The sequence below is a fragment of the Papilio xuthus genome, unplaced genomic scaffold, assembly GCF_000836235.2.
Source record: "Papilio xuthus unplaced genomic scaffold, Pxut_1.1 DF824655.1, whole genome shotgun sequence".
NCBI classification, from domain to species: Eukaryota; Metazoa; Arthropoda; class Insecta; order Lepidoptera; family Papilionidae; genus Papilio; species Papilio xuthus.
Window position 1 is genome coordinate 730,411 of NW_013533994.1, and position 27,293 is coordinate 757,703.

At 31.7% G+C, this 27,293-nt stretch overlaps 2 protein-coding genes across 4 annotated transcripts in view; one reads left to right on the plus strand and one right to left on the minus strand.

Annotated features, from left to right (window-relative positions):
• Nucleotides 1-502, plus strand: part of RtGEF (Rho-type guanine nucleotide exchange factor) — an 8,320-nt gene extending 7,818 nt beyond the window's left edge. The window contains exon 11 of the mRNA XM_013325515.1: nt 412-502. Coding sequence (XP_013180969.1) covers nt 412-502 — 91 coding nt within the window. The remainder of the gene's footprint in view (nt 1-411) is intronic.
• Nucleotides 503-7,960: 7,458 nt separating this feature from the next.
• On the minus strand, nt 7,961-25,345 carry LOC106127741 (homocysteine S-methyltransferase 2). 3 transcript variants are annotated; one of them, XM_013325969.1, is made up of 8 exons: nt 25,155-25,345; nt 23,976-23,977; nt 16,249-16,439; nt 13,024-13,194; nt 12,070-12,170; nt 9,890-10,051; nt 8,995-9,209; nt 7,962-8,248 (listed from the first exon to the last, which is right to left on the minus strand). In XM_013325969.1, the coding sequence occupies exons 3-8, from the start codon at nt 16,427-16,429 to the stop codon at nt 8,047-8,049; spliced, it is 1,032 nt and encodes a 343-aa protein (XP_013181423.1). In that variant the 5' UTR covers nt 16,430-16,439; nt 23,976-23,977; nt 25,155-25,345; the 3' UTR covers nt 7,962-8,046. The 3 variants fall into 3 exon arrangements, with proteins under 3 accessions (XP_013181424.1, XP_013181423.1, XP_013181422.1); XM_013325968.1 differs by lacking the exon at nt 23,976-23,977 and having other exon boundaries at nt 25,155-25,344; XM_013325970.1 differs by lacking the exons at nt 23,976-23,977; nt 25,155-25,345 and having other exon boundaries at nt 7,961-8,248.
• Between the last annotated feature and the right edge of the window lie 1,948 nt (nt 25,346-27,293).

Sequence of the window (27,293 nt, forward strand, 5' to 3'; positions counted from 1 at the left end):
CGCGCCCCCCTCTCGCTCCGCTCGCTCCTCCACCTGGTGTTGCGGAACATTCGTTAAACAACTCACAAAGTCTCATCATTTTGATTGACATTAACATTCCACACGACCTTGATAATATTATGCCAAATATACGCCGCAAAATCTAATGCCGTGTTCGTTCTCTTGTTAATTAAACTTAACAACTTAAACACTAGAACTCTTGGAAATATACGCAGATATTTTGCAGGCTAATTTGCGTGTAATATTATCATCATACGTTGTGGGTATTTAAATCTAAATTGCCGCTTCTTCTAACACGTTTTCACATAGTTTAAAGCCATCTGCTCCGTTCGCTTTATTTTGGATCGAGTAACGATGCCATTATTTTAGCCAGGTGTGCGCATTTGATCATCATTTGTGTTTCATTTTTAGATGTAAACACCTCGTCTCATTGACTAATCTTGTTTGTTTTTCTATAGATATTATTTATGGAGGTGTTAGAAGCAGTAATATGTTAGTCTGAGTTAAATTTGCTTCTTATAACAACGTAACATACATATACGAAGCGTATGTTACTACAAGCATGGATACACTATAGTTTATGGCGTTGTGTTAGAATAAATAGTTTTTTTTCTCATATAGCTATTATAGTTATCTATGTTAACATAGATTAATTTATACTTTATTTGACACGCACGTGTGCAGTATTATTAAAATAATGGATTTAGTTGTAAAATATTGCTTACTAATGAAATTTAATTATAATGGTGCATTAATATTGTTAATTATATACGTATACATATATATGCAAGGTTTTATTAAATATAGTAGTATATATATATATATTTTTATATATTGTTATATATAAATAGAAATATAAGTTTTAGATATTTATAGTTTTATTTAATACCTAAAATTAGTTTTTGTACATTTCATTGGACAGATTAAGTACCTAGTAGATGCCAAAGTATAAATATATGTATATATTTATCCCAGTTATCAAATAATGTTAAATTTTATTGTGTTTGTAAATTGGCAACATTGGAGTAGTGATTGATAAAATATTTTTGACGCTTTTAAAATCAATTATAAAAAAAATGTACAAAATCGATAATATTTTAACACTTTAATTTTGGATAGAAAAATAATTGTTAAGGTACATTCATCAATTTAACCGCAAAAAATTTTATGGTTTAAAAAAAAAAACAACCAGATATTCTTTCAAAAGTTGTATATTTTTATTTAGCATAGCGTAAAAATGGGTTAAAATCACACGTCTGTAACCCCCTAACCGTTAGGACAATTTTACATTAACTATCAAGCACATATTCTTACAATACTCTCTTCTATATTCGTTTATTTCGATTGATCCTAGATCTGGCATAGACTTTGATCAATATCGTAGCATTAGGATAAATCGAAGGACCATGAAATAGTGTTGGAGATTTATGTCGGTTATAACTTTACACTACTGGTACAAGCTAACACAGCCCAATAAATGTGCCCGGGGAGTTGCGTGACTGTAATTAATCAATATATCAATGGAATTGCTTCCGACCTATATGTAACCATTTTGTTGACAACCATTTAGCTTAAATCTTACACGAAACATCGTCTTTTTTACTCTAAAAACTCTATTTAAATAAACATGTTTCTAGACATTATTTCTTAATTTACAGCGATGTTATTCCTTGCAGTAAGTCGAGTGTTTTTTTTTAATTTCAAATGTCCAGGATAGGTCGAATATCTGAGAAATTTTATTACAAATAAAATTAATTTGATCATTTAAATTATTACGTGTTATCAACATGGATGCATGTAACCGAATATATTTCTGATTATGACATGTTCCGTTAACACAATTTATCACATTAACAATGAATTGTATGAAAACATATTTTACGTCAATTTTCAGATTAGTCACGAGTAATATTAATAAGTTGATTTATTAATTAAAACTTATATGGGAAGTAATCATTTGTGGATATTAAAATCATTAATATTTCAAAAACAACAAAGTGATCCTAGAAGGGTTCCGTTTTTTTTCCTATGAGGTACGGATCCCTCAAAATTATCTGGATATGTTATTTATTTTAGTAAATTTACCCAAAAACAAATTATTTTATGAATTATAATAGTTGTAAGAAATTGTGTTTGCCTTTAAATTTTCGCTAAAAATATTAGCGTTTGAAAGAGTTGAAATTTTATTTTTTGTCACAAATTAAGTATGATGTTAATAAAAAGGCCAACGATCGTAAGCAGGACTCTCACAAGATGGACCGACGATTTGCTGCGAATAAAATTCGTGATTCTTTTAGGAGGCAAAGTTTTTTTTCTGGTACCATTACAAAGAACATCGACTTCGTGATTAAGGCTAAGGGGATACTGTTTTGGTGAATTTTGATCTTGTAAATTATTTTTATATTTATTTTATGTGAGTACCAAATAACAGTGACTTTCTTTCTTTCAAAGTCTACAATTGAAAGTCATAAATATCTGTACCAATAATGAAATTTTCATTCTGTTCAGTATTATTATAATTTTTGTTTCTGGTGATGTCACTTTATGCGCTTTAAATTTGGCAGCTTTTTGTATTTGGGTATGTTTCTTGTTCGTTTTATTGAATATACCAAAGATTATTTCAGTGTGTAATGTAAACGTCTTTGTGATTGGTTTAAATGTTGGGATTAAACATTAGGATATCGCGTTTGGTGTAATTTATTTATGAGGAAATGGAATAAAGTTTAATGTATTTGGCCGACGGTGAATATTGTTACGTTTTTCATTGAATTGTAGACGAATACATTTGTTTCTGTCTTGATTTTACATAAATACAAATATGATATTCGTCTACATCAAAATTTAATTGTAAATCCTCTAAGCCACTATCTCGTAGAAATCTTATCCGCTTTATGAAAAATAACATGTGCAAAACATGTTTTTCTTACGAACTTATATAATCCACTTAGTGTTGATGCGCTTGTACTTAATATAATATTTTTTTTTTCGTTAAAGGCAACTGTAAAACTTTTCTGTTCCTATAAAATAATCATTTTTCATATTGGTATATTAATTTATACTTTATCTAGTCAACTAACTTTTGTAACGTAATCGATTATTTTTTTAAACGAAGTATAAATCCAAAAACAAATTAATTTGTCTATTTTCACATACCTATGAATAAGTGGATTATCAAAATGTATTATTTTTTTTAATATTGTGTTTGTTTTACATTTAACGAATTATTTTATAGGTGTCATATTTAATTTATAATTATTAAGAAATAAAATGTTTAACTAATACTAAAATGTCTTGAACTGTAAATAATAATACGGAAATAACTTAGTCTTCAAATGTATAATAGTACCGCCTTACATGTGATCAAGGTGGGTAAAATAGAAAAAAATTATAAAAAAATATATATTTAGAAAATATAGCAATTAAATGTATTCGGTCAATAATTTTCAGAGTGCGACGACGAATCTTCACTGTGCATAGATGCATTGGTGAGGTCCCCATCGCTTCCTATACACTCGAGCAATCACCACGGCTCCCCGAGTCTTTGGACTATAGTAATGCGACTTCAGAACGAAGTAAAGACGCTGAAATTAGACGTGAAACATTTACAAATGCAACTAAACTCAGAGAAACAAGACAGGAACCTCGCTATCGCCACGATCCACGCGAAGAATTTGTTTAAAGACGCAAAAGAAAGTAAATGTTGATTAATTGGTTACTTTGTACCTTATTACAATATACATACATCACAATCTTATAAATGTTCTTTTTTTTAATCTTACTCTTATTATTGTAAATGCGAATGTTTGGATGGATGGATGTTTGTTTTAAGGTATCTCCAGAACGGCTGCATGGATCTCGCTGAAATTTGTTATAGATGTAGAACATAGTCTGATAGAACACATAGTGTACTAATTAAGTTTTTTTTTAATTCCGCGCGGATGAAGTTGCGGGCGACAGCTAGTCGCTTTATAAACCACAGACAGACTTTTTCAAAATGACTACCCAACTACGAGGAAAGCTATTAAAATAACAGTTTTACAAATTTGGATAAAGAAAACACTTTTTTGTAATCCATTGAAAGCAAAATGAATTGAAAATGATTGATGAATGATGGAAATATTTCCAGTATACTTTTAATAATATAAAGAATTCAATTTTCTATAAATAGGTTATAGGGGACGAAGCTAGTTATAAATATCCGTAAAGGAATTGACGTCAATGATAAAATAATATTGCTTTATTACATATTTTAATATGAATACCGGGCTTCAACAAAGCACGGCCAGGCACACGGCTGAGTGCAGGTGCTTTGTGGCTTACCCTCGCATTGGCCGCCCATAAGTAAGCCCAAAATAGCTGCTCTTATACTTTTCATATTAAAATACCTTTGTAAAGCATAACTTGTGGTCAAAGTTATATAAACCGATATGATTTTAATACGTTCAGTGCCATCGACTCGCTAGTTTGATACGTAATAATCGTAGTGGCATTGAAATTGTTAGTAAATAAGAAGTGTTATCGTTAAATATGTAATCATCACTTTGGTCGCTGGAAAGTATATCTGAGGGCGGCAGTTACTTCGCTATTCTGGTGGCCGCTTGCTCGTTTGCCACCTTATAAGAAAAATATAAGACCATTGAACACATATCGTTTATTGTATTTTAATGTAAGAACTTTGAAACTATGTCTACTTCTATAGCGACTTCAATATTTATACTATGATATTTTATTGCGAACTTTTATAAAAATAAATATTTTGGAAAAATTAAAAGATACGTATACGCACAACGCGCACATAATATAAAAAAAAGTTAAGAAAAAATGTATATTCACATTATTTTTGAAAAACTTCAAGTCTAAAAATTCAACTAGAAAGCTTTTTCAGATTTCAACATCGATATGCGAGAGACACCTATTTCCGTAAATTGCGCCGTGAATCGACAATACTGCTGCAGGAGGTATTTTTTCCGTGGAGGCGACGCGGATTAAATGGCACAGTGTTGAGTGCTCAAAAATCACCGTAGGCAACCTACTGTCGTTATACGCATTTTATAAAGATACTTTTTGATAATATATAAGATCTACTTTATGTAGAGACATAATTTGTTCGCTTTAAATTGTATCTAAAACATAACTAGCATTGTGATTTGTTCTACCCCACAAATGAATCACGTGGTTTATAGAAAATCTGTGCATTTTATGTCAGTTAAATCTATTTCGAAATGACAAAGCAGTGTTTGACTTCACATTATAAAACGTAATAGCAGATGTTATGCATGTTAATGTTCTTCGTAGTTTGTGCACAAGACGCGCAGGATTAAATTATGATATGTTACCTCATATAACGCATATTCATGAGTATCATGAATACCTAACACTACGTGACCTACTTCCACAAACATATTGTATAATGATTAATGTTCCCTAGGTCTCAAACTTTTTTCAGCAAGACTATTTTTTTAATAAATTCTACTTTTAAGGCCGTGTGATTTTTTCTTTCTGTCAATTTAGTGATCACTTTTGATTGTCTAAAATCTAGTCCTCTAAATAGTTGCCGTTTCGGAACCCTGACATCCCACATTTTAGCAATACTCTACCTCAGTGGTTCCCAAACTTATTTTGTCTACTGCCCACTTTGAGAATAAATATTTTTTTAGCGCCCCCATATTTTCACATATTTAAAAACCACTATAACTTCAAATTAAATTAATTAATTATTGTGATCTATATATGTATATTAACGGAGAATTCTAAACAAACTTTTACTATAACTCGCAACTTTAGACCTGCAGCGCCCACAAGGGGCGTTATCGCCCACTTTGGGAAAGACTGCTCTACCTGATCTTGTCAATCGTTCAAAAGACCAACATATAAAAAATAAGAACGCCTTGTGCATTTGCATGCATCTTAAATATTTATTATTCTCATCTGTAATTTTCGAATATCATTTTTACACTTGAATATTACATGAAAAATGTAAGTATATTAAGTTACTTAATACTTTACCATTGCAACTCGAATTTTTCATCCGAGCATCCGCAAACAAAAGATTTTATACATTTTCAAACAATGAACCTTTCGGAAAACAAAAGTTGTCAGAGGTTTTCTTAGTTCGTAGACTCGACTTAATTTCAAGTGTACAATTCAAGGTCACGGCGTTTTTAATAATAAAATCATATTTCTAATGTCATGTTTTAATCATGAAATCTTATGGCAGAGTCTGTAATTTTTTTTTATGATTTAAAAATCCATTGTATCTTAAATTGGTTTTATGTTGTTGCATTATAAGTATAAAGGCTAGTATTGGCTGGTTCGGTTCAGTGGGTGTGCATTCATTCGACTGGTCTGCAATACACATAGCTTTAGTAAAGGGCATAGGATACATAAAAACATACGCTTTCCAACCTCACTGCACTCTCCTGGGAAACAAAATTTTGATCATACTAACGTCCACAGTGAATTTATTTTACTACGTATTTTAAACTTGATTTTTATGTACATTTTGTTCACAGACGTCTAAATTACCTCTGAAATTTTATAATGCATTTAATAAACCTTCCCTGTTGATAATTCCATTATAAAGTTAATTCATAATTCAAAAAAGCAATGACCGTTGATGAAGTTTGTTTATAAATTATTATTGTTACGTGCTCCGCTCACAGATTTTTTTTTAAACAGTGTGATATATTGTTCTAAAGTTTTCTCAATGGCCATTTAACATTAATATAATTAAATAATATAACACATTGTTTAAAATAAATATCTGATGTAGCTGTGTCATGTTATTTTATGACTAAAAAAAAAGAAAATGAAATTAAAATCAAAGTAAAATGAAATAAAATTTAACATGCGATATAAAACAAATTTTCGACTTACAGTTTTATTTTATACTTGCATTTTTTGTTTTAAAAATGTTTATATTTAAAATTCCTGCATGTTTAAAAGTTAAGTAATTAGTTATGTCCAACCGTATTCTATACTTTAAATCTTTTAAGCCTAATGGTTTTAATGTCTAGTATTAAATACGTCTTTGCCAGACAGAAAAAAATCTTTAGAGATATTTATTTTTCTAATTTAGTTACATTTATGTTATTTTCGTTATAATTAATTAATATTTCTCACTTTTAATTTCGTCAAAATAAATATACCGTGTATAAATTGATGTTCATATTTTTTTATTGGAATAGTTTTTATAAATTTTTATATAACCATGTACTCCCGGAAATGTTGAACGTTTACGTTATTAGCAGGCACTTATCTCGCAAAGAAAGTTTGAGGAAAACGAACGTTTTACCAGCTTCCGAATGTCGACCTTCGTCTCATGTCAACAAACCAAGTTTGTAGTCGTACGACCACTTCCCTTATCGTTCCTTTTGTACACATCGTATAAAGTTTTCTTCAAATATTTTCTCGTACCGTAATGTTATTGACAGTAAGTTAGCCAGAGACGTGAGGGCCTTTAAGTGTCTTTAATTTATCAATACTATTGTTTTAGCTGTACTTTTATTGTTTTAACAAAAGTATGTAACTTTAAATTGATTTGGTAACACGTAAGATAAATGTTGCTATTGTCATAATAATGATGTCAAAGGCTCAGATAAATACTAAGTGAATTGTTTGTCGGTATTACTCAAAGCCTATAGATATGTTTTGTTAGTATACAAATGTTTATTTACCTCTTACTGTGTTGTGTATTCAGTCATTTGTGTGGAAACGGGGAATTAAAAAAATCATTCCAATGCGCATATCATTTTAACGTGTGACTTTTTAAGTGATGACTGATCGGACCAAATTATTTTGAATTCATATCAACCATTACATAAAATTATTTATGACTGCTTTTATTGTATTACCAACTTGTCTATAAAATAATTAGTATTCGTATATGGTATTAAAAGTCAAAATAAATAAACACATAACTGAAATATATTTTAAAAAGTTCATATAAAACTAAACAATATTTTTATGAAATTACCAAAGAATAAATGACATTTTAAGGTAAACATTGACATTACAGACAAGACAAATTAAACACTAATCGTTGTTTTAGTGTACATTATTACTATTGAGATTGGCTTGGTATTTGGCATGGAAGCGTCGGCGGTCTCGCCAGCAGTGCACCTGGTTGTGGATGCGCGACACGTCGGTGGCGTAGGTCCGGCAGCAGCCGCCCACGTACCGCACGCCCAAATCCAACCATTCCTGAATGAATACCTCCACAGCTTCGCATTTGTCACGATCGATCCATCTAAAATAATATGAACACAAATTATTTAAACTTTCATATCTAGTAACAGCATATGAAGACAGAGGGTCGGTTCCCCCATAGGCTCATTAGTAACAATGGTTAATAATATCCCATCTTCAAACAAATATTTATATATGTGCTGTTATTTATTTTTAATCCGACCCGATATACGGCATGTTCTTATGATTGCTCTTTATGACTAAAGTTGAGAAAGATACGGTTGTTTCAATATGAAAAATTAAAAACAAAATAATGTGCACATCGTACACACTTCAAGCAAGTGAAACAACTTGTACCTTTATTGCGTCGTTGATCAAACGCTTTGTCGCAAAATTCTCAAGACATTTGACGTAGTTTTAAAAAGACGCGCTCTTGCCATTATTAATCGTTTTTATTATATGAATATATTTAATAACTAATTATTGTATCAGCCACCGAACGATTGTGAACTTCAGTCTATGAAAGAACTAAGCAAAATATAAACGTTTAATAAATTGTAGGTAAACAGGTTGAATAAATCTCAGAATTTGGCTTCTAAGCGTCAAAACTCGTCATTACGTTTGCTTATAATTTAGGCTTTTATCGTTCTTCTTCACAGAGTTGTATGAATGAAATATAAAGAATTCAGAGCCGAAATGCGAGCCCATTAGTCTATTGGAGTTATTATTCCATTGATATTGTTTGTAATGGAATACGGATTGGATATGCGCATACATAAACATGTCAGGTGAGTAATTGAAACTTACCCTATTTGCGGATTGTATTTCTCGCCCGAGTTGGGATAAACGATCAAGGGGATGGGGTCGTGCGGCCGATCGTCATTGATTCCCTTCAGCAGTGTGGATACGTAGGAGGGGGCGCAGCAGTTTACCCCCACAGCGACTAATTGATCCGGATTCGCTTCCCAACATTTTTTTGCCACTTTCTGGAAGCTTTCGCCATGTGCTATACTTTGGTTATCCTGAAAGCATTTATTATAGTTTACCGAACACACATGTCAGAATATTTATTACTACGTTATGACAGGAACAATATAGCAAAGTTAGTATCATTAGCAACCCGATGATTCATTAGTACAATATTTATGTAAGATACCAAAAAAACGACGATAGTTATTTCAAGCGTCGAGTAACACAAAAGGAAGTTTGAATTTCCTCTATCTAGAACTATTTCTTAGAAGTTAGTGAGTTGGTTACTGAAATGTTCTATGTTCTCAATAATGACGTCTTGTCTCACTACAGTAAATTCTCGATAGTGTATTAAATATTCTGTACACGAATTACATTGCTGTATTTCCTAATTTACTGTAATCATTGAACAATAAATATGATATAGTTATGATTTTATCGCACATAAAATTCTTGTAAAGAAGTCTGAAAGTACGGCCCATTATTTTCTCAAATATTATTTTCTTGTCTTTATGCTGAATTGGAACATGGCTGTATGGAAATGGTATTTATTATGTTACTAGATGTCACCCGCGACTTCTTCTGGGTGTCATTTAAAACATAATGTCTATCAAATCTATCTGTATTAACATCTGTTCCAAATTTTATCCAGTTCTGAAGTTATGTGATTGAACATGCATTCATATAAACTATGACATTAATTATAATAGTAATAAGATTGTATTGTATTTACCTTACAACTGAATGCGAGCCAAGCTTTAACATTGGGGAACTCTCTCAACAGGTCGCATAACATTTCGGCCTCCTCTTGGCAGGGTATTGTTTCTAAGGCGAGTAGGTCCACGCCGGCCTCCACTAGAGCTTGAATTCTGGGCCGATGCCATTCCCGCATTGTCTGTTGAAACGAAATATATGTTAACAGTCTTAGAACAATGAGTTGCTTGTGTTTCAAGGAAGAAAGACGACCTCACTCACAGAATATCGACGTGAATACATAAGGTTAACTATATTCCATCCCTCTTACCTATACTCTTATGAATGAGGTTGTAAATTAAATTTTATTTGTAAAAGGTGGATGGAAATATAAAATGTAATTGTATCGCCATTTTGATTATTACAATGATTTTAAGCACAATTTTATCATTTATAAATTAATGTAATTTAAAATAAAATTTAATATGTTTCTCTTGCGACGGTATAAGTAAGTTATGACCGTGTAAAAGCACTACACTATATCAATGATGCATCATTTGTTATTATTCGTCGCAAAAGGGCGACGCGGCTGGCCGGGTGCAATGTTTTTAATATCCAATGGATCATGAATTTTACTTTATTAAAAATTACACGTCTCGAGCTCTTGCCGCTTGCATTTTAATTACTTTAACGGCGACAGCAATTTATTTATTTTCTTAATCGAATTTTATATTTCTCTAAAACTGTTATTATCGTGTCGTGTTTGTGATTTTCATTTGTTCTAGGTGCCATTAATTAACTGTCCACTCCAGACGACTTCGCACAGACAAAAACAAAAAACAGATAGAAATGCCGGCGCGTTTTTTTTTTTCATATCGCCCGATGTAAATTTTAATTTGCCGGCAGCTTTACGACCCTCTTTACGATTTAGCTTGCGCTTTTAACCTTTACTATATTGTCTATCTATGTATTCCTGGCTATCGGGGTTCAGTATAAATAATCTCACGTGCCACGCGTGCCCTTTGAAAATGTTGCGGGCAGTAATAATAATTCGAGTTGCCGTTTATAGTCGCCGATACGATGTTATAAGCGAGAAGTTACTACGGAGATAAAACATTGGCATTTCGCCCAGATGTTCCTTCGTACTTTAAAGACGTTTACAAACAAGATAACGGAATAACTACAGATACAGTTAGCAACAATACTCTGCTAACATTTCTCCGACAAACAGTTCGTCCAAGATACTTTGTGAAATAGATAAATGAAATAAAATAGACGACCATTTCAAGTGGTTTTCAATGGGTTACATAAATTAGCTCTTCTTTGAAACTTCGTATCAAGCAGAAATTAATGTTTAAGTTACAATGTTATTTTGGTAGCATAAATTGAATTGTTATTTTTGTAAAAGGTAGACCACAGTTTACTTCTCCGAGTTTGTAGTTTCGTTATTTCAGTTTAAACATAGTTACAGTTTTTTATACTTTTCAGTACAAAATTTTGTAATACATTAAAGTTAATGCAGATTACGTTTTCATGCGTGTTAAAAATGTTCAATCTTATCTACGGAATTGTCTTCACCTTTAAATTTGCTAGGGAACTCCGTGCGATTTCGACGACGAGATGCAAAGTAATAAAAAGTGTCGTTCAGAATTTACACCTTCCAGTCGAGCGATCGTTTAATTTGAATCGATCCTTCGAGGTTAATGTCGTACAACTTACTTCATGTAGTCGAATACATGGTATACTTAGTGGGAAAACTAACTAATTTTACTCCTACTTAATTACAATGTTTTAAAGGCGAATGATTGATATGTGTATAAGACATAAACTTCAAAACTACTTGACCTTAAAAAATTCTTTCACCAGTAGAATGCTACATCATCCATGAGTAACAATGACTGTAAATAGTGTTTTATAATATTAAAAATTGATTTATACTTTTAATTTTTACCTGTTGTAGACGCAACAAGATCATTTTGCCTCAACCGGTGAAATACCACGAACACATAGAAGACAGGTGTGGAGTGGAAACAATACCACGTTTCTTCTGATGAGTGTGTGTGCCGGAAACCTAATTTTAGTCCTCTTACCCCTCACACCTCTTCGTGTAAGGAAGGGATCGAAAATATTCTCCTTATGTGTATTACCTCCTCTGTTGATCAGTGATCTTACTGGCGTATAATCTTAGGTAATATAACAAACTTAAAATTAAAATCTTACCTGAACAGTGGTTGTATCTGCGTAGCTGCCGTCATATTCAGATCCGTCGTGCAGATGAGCGCCATACGGTCCCACTGAGCCCACCACCAGAGGCACGTGATCTGAGAACAACACTAATAGCTTGTCATATCGTCTAACACCACATAGTCATTTATTTCCCCGACAACCTGTTCACACCCATCCTTGCAAATATTTTAAACCCCAGCATAATTTAATTAATGCGGGCTTACACACGTCCCTCCTGAGAACCCGAAAAGATTTGTTACATCAACATTCTTTAAATTTTACACAAAATGTATATAAATCATATAATGTACACTTATTCATCAAATAATTAATAAATAACTATATTATATGTAAAATAATATATTTAAATAATATCTGAGGATATCGCTCGCTAATGACGAAACTGACTCAATATCATTTGCTCGCACTAATGAGTATTCCGTTTAATGAAAAATCATTTCATAAAATTTAAGCTCAACCGACATTGATTGGTTCAATTTGTTTAGCTGGATTTTAAATATGATTTATTACAGATTAAATATATATGTGTTAAATGTTATGAACAAATTATATTATCATTTATAATATTATGTTCGTAAATTTGTTCATATTATTACCTATGTTCATTTCTGAACATATATAAAATGTATTTTTATACAACATATTTCCGCTAATGATTGGCCGCTTGTCTTGTCACATCAATCATTGATAAAGCAATAAGATACATAAATTAAGTTACTCTAACATCTTTCTATTTAAAGTCTAATAGAGTCTAGTTTATAGATGATTTCATTTGTATATAGTTAATTCTCGTGAAAATATATAATGCTTAGGATTTTGATATAATAAATAAATGGTTCCTGTCTTAAAATTAAATATGTACATATAGCTGTCAATAATCAGTTCAAACAGTAATTAGCATTGTAAATATTATATGTATAAGCTCACCATCTTGAATGCAACCACTAAATTCTTCTAAATAAAGAGTTCTTGCGCGTTTGGCTAGCTCAACGGCTCGCACTATGAGCTCGTAGCCCTGCTCCGGTGACACGCCCAAGTGCTCCACGAATCCGTCCACTGACGCTTGATACGTATTTGTTATTATTAAATGAGCTCCCGCTGCAAAAAATGTATTATTCAATCAACATCAGTTAAAACATTTAGGGCTTTACTTACTTAGTCAATGTTTCAAATACTTTTTAGTTTAAACATACAAACGTCAACCTTTTTATAACGTGACTATAACGTCCGGCGCGCATTTTTGACAAATCATGACTATTGAAAACATTATATTGCGTAGGCTTGCGATATTAATTCTTGACCAAAAAATAATACTTATTCCGAAACTAGTGTGGTTGTACATATTTATGGTGAAACCTATAACCACTTTGACGTCCGTAATATCCTTCAACGGCGTTCAAAGGGTTAAAACACGTGTTCAACTAAACTATATTTTTGGGGTAATACAGTTAATAATTATTGTTTGTATGGATATTGCCATGTTACGTTAAGGCTTTAAGCACACTGAGGCATAAGCGAATTGGAACCGAGACAATCCTAATGCTGTAGAATATAGTACTCATCATCGATTGCAGAATGTCATAATTATTTATGTTAAAACCTCTTTATTAATAATTTCCTTAAAGATGATAAAATAAATTAAAGACCTGAGAGTTGGAAATTAGTTTAAAGATTTCGGCCTCTTGCCTTTGTTATAAACTAGTATTGCTTGAGCTACTAAAATTTGTACTGCCGAACTAACTCCATAAATATTGAACTTGCCTTCTACTATTATTAAGCTGGAGCAGCATGCGGCGAAGTGACGTAAACAATTAATGTTATTAAAACTTACTAATGCACTACAGTTCCCAAACTTCAATATGACTGCTCAACAGAACAAACCTTTGTTGACATTTATTTACTAATAACGTTGTGAGGAAATGTATTTAACTGACGACTGACATGTATATAATATACTGATGCTGATGTATATATGTATGTGTATGGAGAAAAAGTGACAAATGTATGTATTCAAACGGAATCGACTATAAAGAAAGCTACTCTAGTTGATAATGGGTGTTAACTTTTATTACATGATAACATAAACTTGAGTATGGATGTTTAGTGCTGATTAATTAATTACGTAGATGTTCTAAAATAATTTCCGTTTAGTTTAGATTATGTCTCGAACTTATAAGCTTCTATAAGATCCGTTTCTATAAGTTCTGTAAGCAATGAACGTATATTTTTTGCCAATTTTATTTTATTGTGTAAGTGTTCGTTGACTTATTCACTAATTGTTTAAGTGTTTTAAAATGTTCGATCCATAAACTAGTAAATATACAAACATTTATACCCATGAGTAACATCAAAATAAATGGTTAAAAATTCTTCAGAGGCTAAGAAGTCTGAAGTGGGCGGGGATATTGCTTTATTCCTTTGGGTCACTTACTCGAAGACTGCATGTCATTTATTTTATGTCGATATTCTCTGTTTTGATACATTTTAAATTACAATTCGGATTAATAATGTAAAAGCAATTGCGTTCGGATTAATTAGTGCGTTCACTTATCAAAGCTCAGTGTAATTATCATTATATATTTATCTCTACAAATAAACAGTCTTACTGTAACTATGTACCAACATTTTTAAATAAGTTACATATTTGATTAAGAAATACCAGCGTATCCCATTCCGAGGCCTGCGTTAAAATAAAAGAAAAATCTTGAAACGTGCAAGTATAGTGAAAATGTTCTCACAATATGTGAGCCATTTTTTATGTTTATTCATATCATTTCCCGTGAAGAAGGCGGCAAAGCAAGTCAGTAGGCTTTTTCCCTCCAGGGAGTTATTTGCTTGCAGACACTTTTCAGTTTTCCTTATGAAAAGAAACGGTCCGTTTTGTGGCGAAGAAAAGTTCTTTCAGAGGACGATGACACGAGACGAGGTCGCACTCACGCCGTCAGATGCTACGGAATGACAGGCCAAAAGCGACCTAACGTGTAATTCGTCAAAACACGCGGATACCCGCGCGCGCAAGTCTAGCTAGAGCGCTATAGCAGGCAACGCTTTCCTACGTCGCATCGCATCGCATCGCCACGTATTCAGATGCGGTTGTAGCATACATGTATCTCGGTGCTCATTCGAATTGCGCCTTTGAAATGGAAGACAAAGCGATTCGATGCTCGCATCAGATGTTTGACACGCATGTTTGGAATATCGTTAAAGCCGACATGTTAGTCTACTTTCATTATAGACACGTGATGCGATCTAGATGTATTAAAGCTGAGATGTTGTAACTAAATTGAATAACGGCACGAATTGAGTAAATTATTTCATTTCAATTTTAGTTTTCATTTAGTATTCGCTGGCGGCAAGATATAGACGAGATCTTATTTCAAAGTTTGCATCGGCACAGAAATGTTCAATAAACGTTTAGCCTGGAAATTGTAACATCCGCTGCTTCCAATATTGTCTTAATTTTCAAGAGATCCTTGCCAAAAATTTTGATTATTAGTTTTACTTTATAAAACTAATTTTATTCACAGGGAGTTTAAAAAAATGTTATAATTAATTAAGTAATTATTATAATTACTTGTATTAACGATATTACAGGTACAAAAAATAGGTAATGCAAATTTTCATTAAGTTTATAAAATATATGAAAATTTCTGCGTTCGTTTATTAACACTCTATATTTGCTTTATTCGTTACATTTGTACAAAGGGTGTGGAAGAGCCGCCGACAAATTTGATAACAAATTTGTATCATAAGCTCAAAATTTCTCTCCCTCTCTTTGTATTACATTGATATTAAATGACATCCTACGAGCACGAATTAGGATTTCATTTTAGACAATCTGGCATCTTGAAATATTATGATTTTGATTCTTTTGTATCTTCTTTTACAAATAGAAAATAATTGTAAACTTTAAGCGTTCTTTTGCATTTTATTTGTTTAATAATAGTAAGCAACAAGACTATCACGTAAACATTCTAGTAATGATTTTCCAAAGATTAGTTGACAAGTGACAAGAAAAGATGTCCAGATGCAAAATATTTTGCAATAAGACAAAATCAGGTACCCGCGGAAAAAACGTGTGTTTGTTGGTCACCGGTTGCTCTAAGAGTCTCTCTCTAGAGTATTGGTATAATAAGTGCTAAAGCTTAATACCTCTGAGGAAGTCAAGATGTGTGTTGACAACTTCGTTGGGATGCGTGTGCAGGAAACGCGCACTCCATAGTGGGTCGCCGTCGATAACGTGGCCCACGTGGCACGACAGCTGAGTCGAGAAGCCCCCGTCCAGTACCACGATCTGCGGCGGCTCCACGCCATCCTCTGTACTTGGTCTCATTATTCAATATCTGTAAATAAAAGATACATTTATTAGGATTCAACTTGTCTTTGTTATTTGTAGAATTTTATCAATGCGGTTTCTGACTTGTAGGTACCTACAGAAAATTTACTTTTGTTCCAGTGTGACGGGATCTCACTTCTAAGAATAATTTCTACCTATCTCTTGTTGTTAGAAGTAAGAAAAAGTATTAACTCCAAATATCTTAATGATGAAATAAAAACTTAAATTGACCAGTTTGATGTATAAAGAGTTATACGTCTCGTGTAAATGTTAGAAAATATTATTTTAGTAATTGAATGAAAATGTAAAGTTGTAATACGTATGCAAGTCACAAGAATCAAGAATAGCCGAGAGCTATTTGCTGCAAATGATACGATTTTATCAAGTCCATGTGTATGACGCAACAAGTACGCAGTATTGAACAATTATAATTGTTTCTCTTTATTGCGTTTAAATTGGTTTAACAAGTAATATGTTGCTACTGCCGAAATACATATAAAATACTATTATCTATTTTTTCAATGAAACTTAAGATTTTAGTAAGTAAATTCGTCGAGTCTATAACTCATACCACATTTTAGTGATTCCTTATCTCAGACCCGAATTTTGAACAGTGCCGTGCGAATTGTACCCGATGTGTAATTGATCGATTAAATGAACGATTGAATTCTGATTGACAGAGACACAATAAGCCAATAAGGTTGATTGGGTGTAATTGCATCAAAGTTTAATCTGTACGTTGCCATCGATCGAGCTAGGCCTTTGTCAATTTGTGACTGAATGCCGGACGATCACAATATTTCATCAGATTATAACTAGATTCGTAAAGAGTCCCGTCGATTATGAAGAGTGTGATTTTAATTTTGACGTATAGTTTGCTTAATTTAGACATTGAGTTGAATAAGAAGTAAAAAAACCTTTTTGGTATGGCTCGTATTTTATGAACGGAAAAATTTCTGATGCCTCAGCTGTTTATCATTCTATGAAACATATTGGGATGATAAGCAAGAAGGTACGCTGTTTTCCATACAATTTAGATGATAAGATAGTCTGTAACAAGCTAATATAGACTTTTTGACCTTTTAAGTATTATTAACAGTGGCGTTAAAAGGTTATGTTGCCTTTGCCCCTTGGTTAATAACAGTGTAGGTACTTTCAATAGTTTATATCCATTTATGTTCTTCTAAATAACACGTTCCATGTTACCATCTAAGAGTTATTTATTAAATAAAAGCCCCCAAAAATCTATTTAACTGTTGCCTTACATACTTGTCTCATCAGACTTAGTTTGAATTGATTGATTTGAAAAGAAGGCTTGCTTACTTTTGTCTCGGAAACCAATAAATTCAAAGAGTAATTTAGGACACCATGTAATTTTTTATAATAACTTTTTCTTGAGTAGTTACTTAACCTTAACATAAAAGCTTCGACAAAAAAAAATTAAGTTTATAAAGTATCGTGTGTAAAGTGTATGTACATATTATACGCAAAGTTTTTCGTGCCAGGCATGTTGTGACGTCACTGATCGCTCTTCTTCAAGCGCCGGTGGGCTTTTTGCCTGCTTATTAACAATACATATTTAAAAGCTGCTATGAAAGTCGTTGAAAAGAATTTTCTCTCTATAGAAATGAGGCAACTGACTACATTAAGTATTCTTTTGACTTAATGCTACGCTACTGTAGCACAGCTGTATATCTTAGATTTATCTGTTCATTTTCGTACATTTGCAAATATCTAATCGTGAGTTTTCATTGCCAAAAGACATGTATAAAATATTGTCAATCGTTTCATTCTCTTAAAAAAGAGAGTTAACAAGATATTGATAGAAGTTGAATCAAAATTTATTTACTAGTAAATTGGATAGTATATCAGATTATGAAAACTGTTTAAAATATTGCTATACACAGATATTTGCCTAGAAGAGTATTAAATACTCTTTATGTACAAAAAAATATAAAACAAACACTAATTATTAAGGTAGCTGGAATATAAAAAGTGTGAGACTGCAAATTGACGTTTCGTGTACGGCTACAGGCTACATCGAGACCAAATGGATATGACAGTTGAAGTTTACATTAATAATGATTTTTGTGTCGAAATAATACGCATGTTACAATTCGGTGAACATTTAATTTGTTCAATGAACCGCATTCATTAATTAACGCGGTTACTTACATTTAATTGTTACCGGAGATTTAATTACGAGCGCATTGTTTTAACTCAATCACGGCGTCGCTGAAACTCTACGTATAAAACTAAAAGTTGAGCTTTTACATTCATTGTTTCCTGGTACTTTATCGGCTTGTTTGTAAGCTTGCTGCGACGAATAATGCGGTCACATTTTTTTTTTAAATTTGTTGCCAACCGCCAAATACAATACATTTTGTTTTGCGCTTATCGAAAACAATAAGTTGGGGTAAAAAATTTTACCAAATCGAATTTAATTAAATTTTATATTATATCATATTTTATTCGACTATATTTTTAACGTGGATTTCTAGTAACTGTTATCAACGTAGTGATATGTTAAAAAACTTATGATACCTATGGTTTGTACACATTTTTAAATGTAGATTTAGTTAAAGAAATCTAAGGTAAATGAAAAGGACTCTGAATATAGCAATAAGTCATTGTTCTATTCCTCTGTATTAAGTAAATTGGTATCGGAACTGTTTAATAAACCTTATATATTAATTCTAACGTGATTAAACCATAATTCATAGCTGTTAAAGTACTTTGAATGCCACTTTAATCTAATAACGGCTTCCCCCTGTCTATGGTGAAGAAGTCTGAGTTAATTAACTCCGCCATGTTAATATTACAAAAGTCAGCGAACTTTGTCTTGAGCACACAATCGGCTTCTTATATCGATCTCGATCGAATGTTATTACAAATATATAGATTTTTTAACTACCAATTTCACTTAACCTATTAGGCTCAACCTATTAGCTCCAAGACTGCAGACTTAAATCAAAGTTAGGATTTGCTTTTCATAACTTTGGACCTTATTTTAAACAACCGTCACCTGAACATACTTGGCCATATCCTACCTACATAAAGTCTTGTGCTTACAAAATTAGAGCTTTGCAATAATAACTTAAGACTATAGGGGATTGGTCCATAATATATTCAAAATCACATCACCGAATAAGACATGTCGAATGTTTAATTTTGCTACCGATTAACTTTAATCGGGTTTTTATTTATTTTGTTTTATATACAATAAATGGTGATTACATATTTATATTGTGCTGTCATTATGTCCGCTGACCTGCTGATAACGAAAGGGTAACGTTACAGTAAATAACAGATTTACGTGCGAATTTTGTTAAACAGACCATTGCCAGCCAGTTTACTGCCTATACAAACCCTCTCATTCACATCAATATTTAATTAATGGTTTGAAATACGGTTATTCTGGAATATACATAGACTATATTATTCACAAGGATTTTTTTTATAAATTTAATAGAATTTAAGAAAAATAAAACATACAACTAAGTTATTTTGTTACAAGCTGGCTAATATATGGTGTAAGAATATTTAATGAAGAAAGATTTTTGAAATAAATAAAAGCTGGGAAAATATTTATTTTATAGTAATATCTTTCTTCTTTATTTTTAAGAAGAAAAAGATTTAATCTGTCCTGGTCTAAAATACATAACTATTCAAAACACCTTGCAAAAGCAACTTTAATTAAATGAAATATCGTGATGTAAATTTCCTTTCACAGTGTAATGCGATCATTGGGTTTCGGAAATGGAATGGCCGCGCTGGCGATGCATTGACAAAGCTACCTTTATTTTCACACAAAATATATTCAATTTATTATTAAATATTTGAATAAAATGTTCGATTTTCAATTTTGTAACATTAATTAGATAAGTCTTAATTTTAAAATGTCTTGATCAAACTTCGATATCTTTACCAGATAGTAAATAACTTCGTTAATAAACAATAAAATTTACGTATTCTTCCAGTCTTAAAATGTATGTGATTTAATACTTGTTTTAATAAAAGTCTGCTAGATCATGTTTCGTTTCTATCATTTAAAGCAAAATATATAAAATGTCTATTTGGATTTAAATATTTTAATTTAAACTACCGGGGATGACGTCATTTCTGTGTTGCATTCAGAATATCAATGTGGGTTCCATACTAGGGTCAACACATTTTGATCCGACCCCTTTATCAGTGATAAATGCATTCTCAATATTATCTATCGAGCGTAACAATGTTTAACAGTCAAAGTTCATACTACGTAGTACATTTGGTACTCTTATATCAAATTAAAGAGGATTTTTAAATAAATATATCTTAAAGCTGTCATCTACGACTCAGTCGGGAATAAAAAAACTTAATTAGTAGCCTATGTGTTCTTCCAGAGTATGTTTTAAATCTATGCCATATTTCAGCGAGATCTTTTGAACCGTTTCGGAGATACCTTCTAACAAACATCCATCCACCCATATATCATTAGCAATTATAATATTATTAAGTCTGTTAATACTACTATAAAGAGGAAATATTTGACTTTTTTTGTGTCTGACAAGAAAAGCAGATCAAGTATAAAAGAGAGGAAAAAAGGACAAATAATAATAACATACACTAGTGTAGATAAATTTAGATTTATCTGCTATTTACGTACGCAGACCAAACAAAAACATGTTTAGGACGTTCTCATGTTGGTATCCATGAGGTTAAATTGATTATTTAATGGACTTGATAATATTACGCTTTTATCATTGTTAGCTGAGACTACTACATTTTTATCTTATCATTTGATTATAAATATTCATAATATACTTTTTTGTTGCTATGTTTTGTTATATTGTAATTTGTAAAGTGGAAACATTTGGTTGTCATTTGCATTGAATAGGCTCCAAAACTACGGAATTCATTTGAAACATTCTTACACTGTTAGGAAGCTTCACTATCCCCGGGTGACAAAGTTTTTATTTGATTTTTTTTTAAGTCGCGCAGACGAAGTCGCGGGCAAGTGTTTCCTATGTGTGTATCCCGGGTATCCTATATTATTCTCATAACTGGGATATTTAATACGAAATATTCTTTAAAACGTACTAAAGTTAAAGAATGTTATGGAAATGACAAAAAAGTCGGTCGTATTATAATTAAACATAAATCATTTCACGAAAAAAGTTAGTGAGTTCTGCTTTAAAAACGCGTGAGTCCTTTTCGCAGCCGAAGAAATAGCGTTTTAGGCGCCAACAATATTTTAAGAGTCTCCATTCCCACCTGAGCTCGATGAGTGTTCAAATAAATTATGATGGGCGCTTGAACTTTGACATATATAAAAATTATGAGTAGCTTTATAATCTCTGCTGAATAGGTCCCTGTTACAAGCTAAAAGCACTTTGTGATTTAAGTTAACGATTGTAACATGTATAACAAAAAACTTTTCCGAATTATTTTATATCTTATGACATAAAACAATTCGGATACTAATCAGCTTATGCGGATTTTACATTTATTATTAAGAGGAGTTAAAATTTTATTTAATTTAATCAACATTAGCATGTAAATCTAATGATTTAAATTGTGTAGTCAAAATTATTAGTTTATTAATAATTGTCCGTATTTATAAATTTAAAAAAAGCCTTGGTTTTAAATATTAGATATCTTATAGATATCTTAGATGTGTACAAATATTAACTAATGCCCTCTTATAAGTTACGGATAAGCTATCGACGGTCTTCGATGCCACGTCGTCATTTCTTACCTATTTGAATATGTCCACTGAGCAAGATAGTACTTCAAATATTTACTTTCATGTAGAGCCTATCGTTCGTCCTGACTACCCAGGTCGTGGAGATAAGTGTACAGTATTAACAAATACATTCATGTTACCCTACCCTGAGCCGTCCAGGTACAAAATATATGGATACGGTACCATTTAATACAACAATGTTTGTGACCTTAAGTTAATGAACACTAAGGTTACTTTCTGATAATTAATCTTATCTTTAATTTGAAAATGTAGCTAGTAAAATTAAAAATTTAAATATCATTCAGTAAAATAATTTTACAATAATTCTCAATTTTATATTTCTAGCGCTCTATCTTTCATATGTACATAAGTGAGAACTACAAGCCACGATAGAAATTCTATTTTTTTTCTGATGTAAACAAAATAATACCATTTTTTTACATCTTATAGTAATGTACATAAGTACGGAACTCAAGTACAATTGCTTTGTACCTCGAGACTAATATTTAGAGAATCCCTGAATTGGGAAGCACATTTTTACTACCTCTGTGCCCACTATAAACATAAAACTCGAACCCTTTAGTTTAAAGGACCGGTTAAGAGAAGACGTTAAACAAATCTGTTTTAGTCTTATCGCTAACTCGAACTTATCTTAACCGTAAAAAATACGCATAGTTAGAAAGGATTGTTTGTACATTTATATTATTTAAACAAGCTAATACTAAGTTTCTCTATTGCCATACTGTAATATTCTCATATTCCCAATTGGCTTTAGGTAAACCTCTATTTCAGTCTAAAAAAAAATTGTTGAACAAAGAAAACCCTCTTTTAAATTAAAAATAATTAAACGATTATCGTTAAATTATTAAAAACCTAATCGCATAAAGTTTGATCTTTGTTGGAACTACCGATGGTTCGTTAAATTTGTTCTTAAAAGAGGCCAAAATAAACCTCAGATTGTATTTCCGATATATGTACCAGTGCTGTTTATGGCAATACAGGTAATTCGATGAGTCAGTCTGTGGTCTACACGGGTCCCACTTGAGAGCGACACGGTCGGCGGCGCCCCCTATCCTTGCGACTCGGTGTTCAAGATGACTTCTGATGCATTCCACATTCGATCGTACGTGCTTGGAAGCCTGCTTCGGTAAACTGGTTTCGAACAATTTGAGAAATTTGAACAGTATTGAGGTCCCCATAGACCTTACCTTTGTACACAACATACTTTATTTATAAGCTTGTTCGCTTATTAAAGTTGTAGAGAATCAATGCACCTTAAACATTTTCGAATAATTCAACCTTGGCATTGAAGATTTAGCTTTATAAAATTATATTGTTACTAACATTATAAATGCGAATGTTTGGATCGATGGATGTTTGTTTGAAGGTATCTCTAGATCGGCTGTTTGGATCTCGCTGAGATTTGACATAAATGTACTACATAGTCTGGTCATAATAACATAGTCTGGAAAAACACATAGACTACTAATTAATTTTTACCGCTGCATACTTTGTAATACCGCGCGGACTGAGTCGCAGAGTACAGCTAGTAACTTTATACAGCTAAATCTTCCATTCCATTAGTTTAAATGGTCTTAAGCAAGTATATTTGTTTATTTTTTGTGATTATATTTGCCTTAAAATTTCCTGAGTTTTTTCATGGGTGAATGTTTTAATAGACGAAGTCTTAGTCTAAGTTATGAAGGTATAAGGAAATAAAAAGGAAGATGTGTAGTGGGTGAACAGATGTTACGTTTATTGTAGGGAATTAGAGGCGTTGTAACGGGGACGTGTGAAACAGTTTAATATACTAACAACTTCAATAACGTAAATGTCAGTGTTTGCGTAGAGCCCGAGCCAACAGCGTCGCGATAAACAGGTTAATGGTTAATAACAATCCGAAACGAGCTCTCCCAATTTATATTCCGAATCTAAATTAGCCGCAAAAAAATTTAACAAAATACTTTCGTTTATTTATTTAGGTATTAGGTATACATAAATATAACGGTTGATATATTTTTATTAAACTGATTTAATGTAAGGATTGCTCTAAATGTTGTAAAATAAATATTTTGTATTAGGTCAACGCTTAATCTGAGTGAATCAGGTTAGTTGCTAGTGGTTTATAATTCTAAGCTGTTCCCTTATTTTTATACAACATATTAACGACTAGCTGTTGTCCGCGGCTTCGTCCGCGCGGAATTAATAAACCGCATTTAGTAGCCTATGTGTTCTCCCAGGCTATATTCTACATGTATGCTGCATTTCATCGACACCCATACAGCCGTTCTGGAGATATAGCAAACATCCATCCATCTAAACATACGCATTTATAATATTAATAGTAAGTAATATTAGTATGATAGATGTTTTGTAATATTAAGCAATTATATTAATAATTAAAAACTTATTTTACACCATAATTCAACGATTGTTGATTGATTTTTTATCCAGTGGAGATTATTGCCAGTCTTGTATTTCTATTTATATTTAAAACTCTAAAAAAAATAGTGGCGACTATATTTGTTTACGTGTACAGTCATAACTGGATTATAAGGTCAATATCATGGTCATAAATATATTTTTTCTAAGTTAATTTTAGTTTATAACAATAAAACTAAACATGTATGCCTAGAAAACAATACAAGTCATGTACGTGATACAAATTAATAGAAAAAAAGTTATGTATACTCAAGATACCGAAAAAACAAACAATATTGTACCCACGGCTGACGCTGACAATTTTAAAGTGTCACTTAGCAACAGAAGAACCGTTTCACATGTATGTATATAGGTACATGTTCTCAATATCACTGATGTTTGAATACGTGATGGTAACCAAGGTACGATCTATCCAAACTGACCTTAAACGTTGACCATGAATTTAAATAAACCAATTGTCAACTTTAGCATACACCTCGAGAATATAAATACAAACATACGAATGTCTTCCATATTAAATTGTGAAAAAATAAAAATAAAAAAAAAACTTACAAAAAAAATTGGTTTAAATTACACGATCTCAGTTGAAAACACTCAGCTGACTAACGTAAATTTGTGTAATATTTATAGAAGCATCGTGTGGTGAAGTATAAACAAGCACTAAACACGAGCACAACACGTTGTGTCCGCCGCGGCGTCGCAACAACACTACGTTCAAAAGCCGTTATCTTGAAAAAATATAAACTTATTTGCATTTTGTACTACTGTTATCGTTAACTCATATTAACTACAATATAACGTAGGTAATTATGGCACGGACTGATCATTTAATTTATTTTGTTTAAAAAAATATTAGTATTGTTTTATTTGACGTCATTAAAAGTAATTAGTCTATGTTGTGATATTTATATAATTTATCTGTTTATTCAATCTTTATTTAATCAATGTTATCTAATAAACCTAATGGTATTTATCAATCCAAAATTTGTAGTTATGAACTTTGCTTTAGCAATATTAAAATTCTATTTTACTACCAACAATTTATCACAGTTGCTAAACATTTTTGTTTATTATTTACAAAAAATCTTAAATTTTTTGGTAACTCAACAATAAATATTATGAAAATCACGAATGTTTATTTTCTTCTCCTTGACACTTCATAGGAGGTATCTATTGCTTTTCATGTGACAGCGTTGAGAGTGATTGTATTCATTGCAAACCACTTGACAGCCATGTTTGGAACCACTTAGTTCGGAATTAGGAATCTCATTTATTTTTTTCTTTTTAAAAAGTAAAAATAATTGTCCGTTTAAAAAAAATAAGTGTGAACACCGTAAATCGCAGCCGGTTGCCATTGGCTCGCAGCAGGCGGTTCAAGAGACGAGATAGATATTAATAGAGTTATCAGCTTGGAGCAACGTACTCACGGCTATGGTTGGCAGTCACCAAAACGTGATATTCTCGGCCTCATAAATTATAAAGCTTTCATTTGACACGAAAAAAATAAAACAATTGAAAGCTGCTATATTCTATTCGTAGTATAATTCCGTAAACATTTTATTAATAGTCAAATCTTTGTATCATAGAGCAAACGATTTCCCAATTTATCCGAACGTTTCAAGACCCAAAATTTTCCATGCACAGTTACGCAATCGTAAACATAAAGACGTTCAGTCCGATCTTCAACTAATACATCTGTTTACAAACATTATTTAAATTGAAATATTTGAATTGTTATAAATTCAAATGAATTATTAAAATCGTAAAACCTGAATGTCTAGTTTAATAAATTTATATTTATGTCCAAATTAAGTTTTTAAAAACGATTTTTCTTTCATTTGTTATTTAATATTTTTAATACTTAATTAATGTAAAATTATGACGAATCAGCTTTTTTAATGTTTATAATTATTGATTAACATTAAGCATTTAGTTTATAAAATTGTAACTTTTTATTTGTAGTATTCTAAGTATTTTATATCGAATAACAATATATATTAAGTATAATCTATAAATATTGAAATACATAACAATATAATAATACAGTCTACATCAGTGTGTAAATAAAGTCATTTCTGCTTATCAATGTAAATTATTTGTACATTAACGATAAACAAACATCCTTTAAGGATCATTATAAAATGTAAATATTGATATGGTCAATATGCTTTATATATTGTATTTACCGCGATATTGCTTATATATAATATTTATGAGTATGTAAAATGGCCGATATTCATGTAAGTTTTATTATTTGACCCGCTATCGGTCATTCACTGGCATTAGTTGTCGATACTTGCACAAGACTTAAAAATCCCCAGCGTTGTATATAAGTAGCGAGTAATACAAGTCTCGTTATAAATTGATCGTCGATGGCGCAGTTGCTAAACGATGGACTTACAATCCATAGGTCTAGGTTCTATCCCCATATGCCAATGTATTTTTCGAATATTGAATTTCAGATGTACATTTTACGTCTGTCTTTACTGGGCCAGCGTGATTGAATAAGACCTTAGTCACTTATGGTAGGCTCGAGCCCTTCGGCGGGCAGGAAATGAGCTGACTACTGTCGTCAGCTATCCGCTGTTTGTCACACCGATAGTTGAAATTGACAGTTGCAACTCCCCAGCGGCAGTCACATAGCGATTCAAGATGAAAATTTACATCATTACGACGCTAAAAGAGATGTAC

Bases quoted from the DNA above. Each gene is read 5' to 3' on its own strand.
- LOC106127741 (XM_013325970.1), bottom strand. From the start codon at position 16,429: ATGAGACCAAGTACAGAGGATGGCGTGGAGCCGCCGCAGATCGTGGTA. The intron at 13,195-16,248 runs GTATTAAGCTTT...CATTTTTTGCAG, and splicing joins ACATCTTGACTTCCTCAGAG to CGGGAGCTCATTTAATAATA. The intron at 12,171-13,023 runs GTGAGCTTATAC...TGTTGTTCTCAG, and splicing joins TAGTGGTTGCATTCAAGATG to ATCACGTGCCTCTGGTGGTG.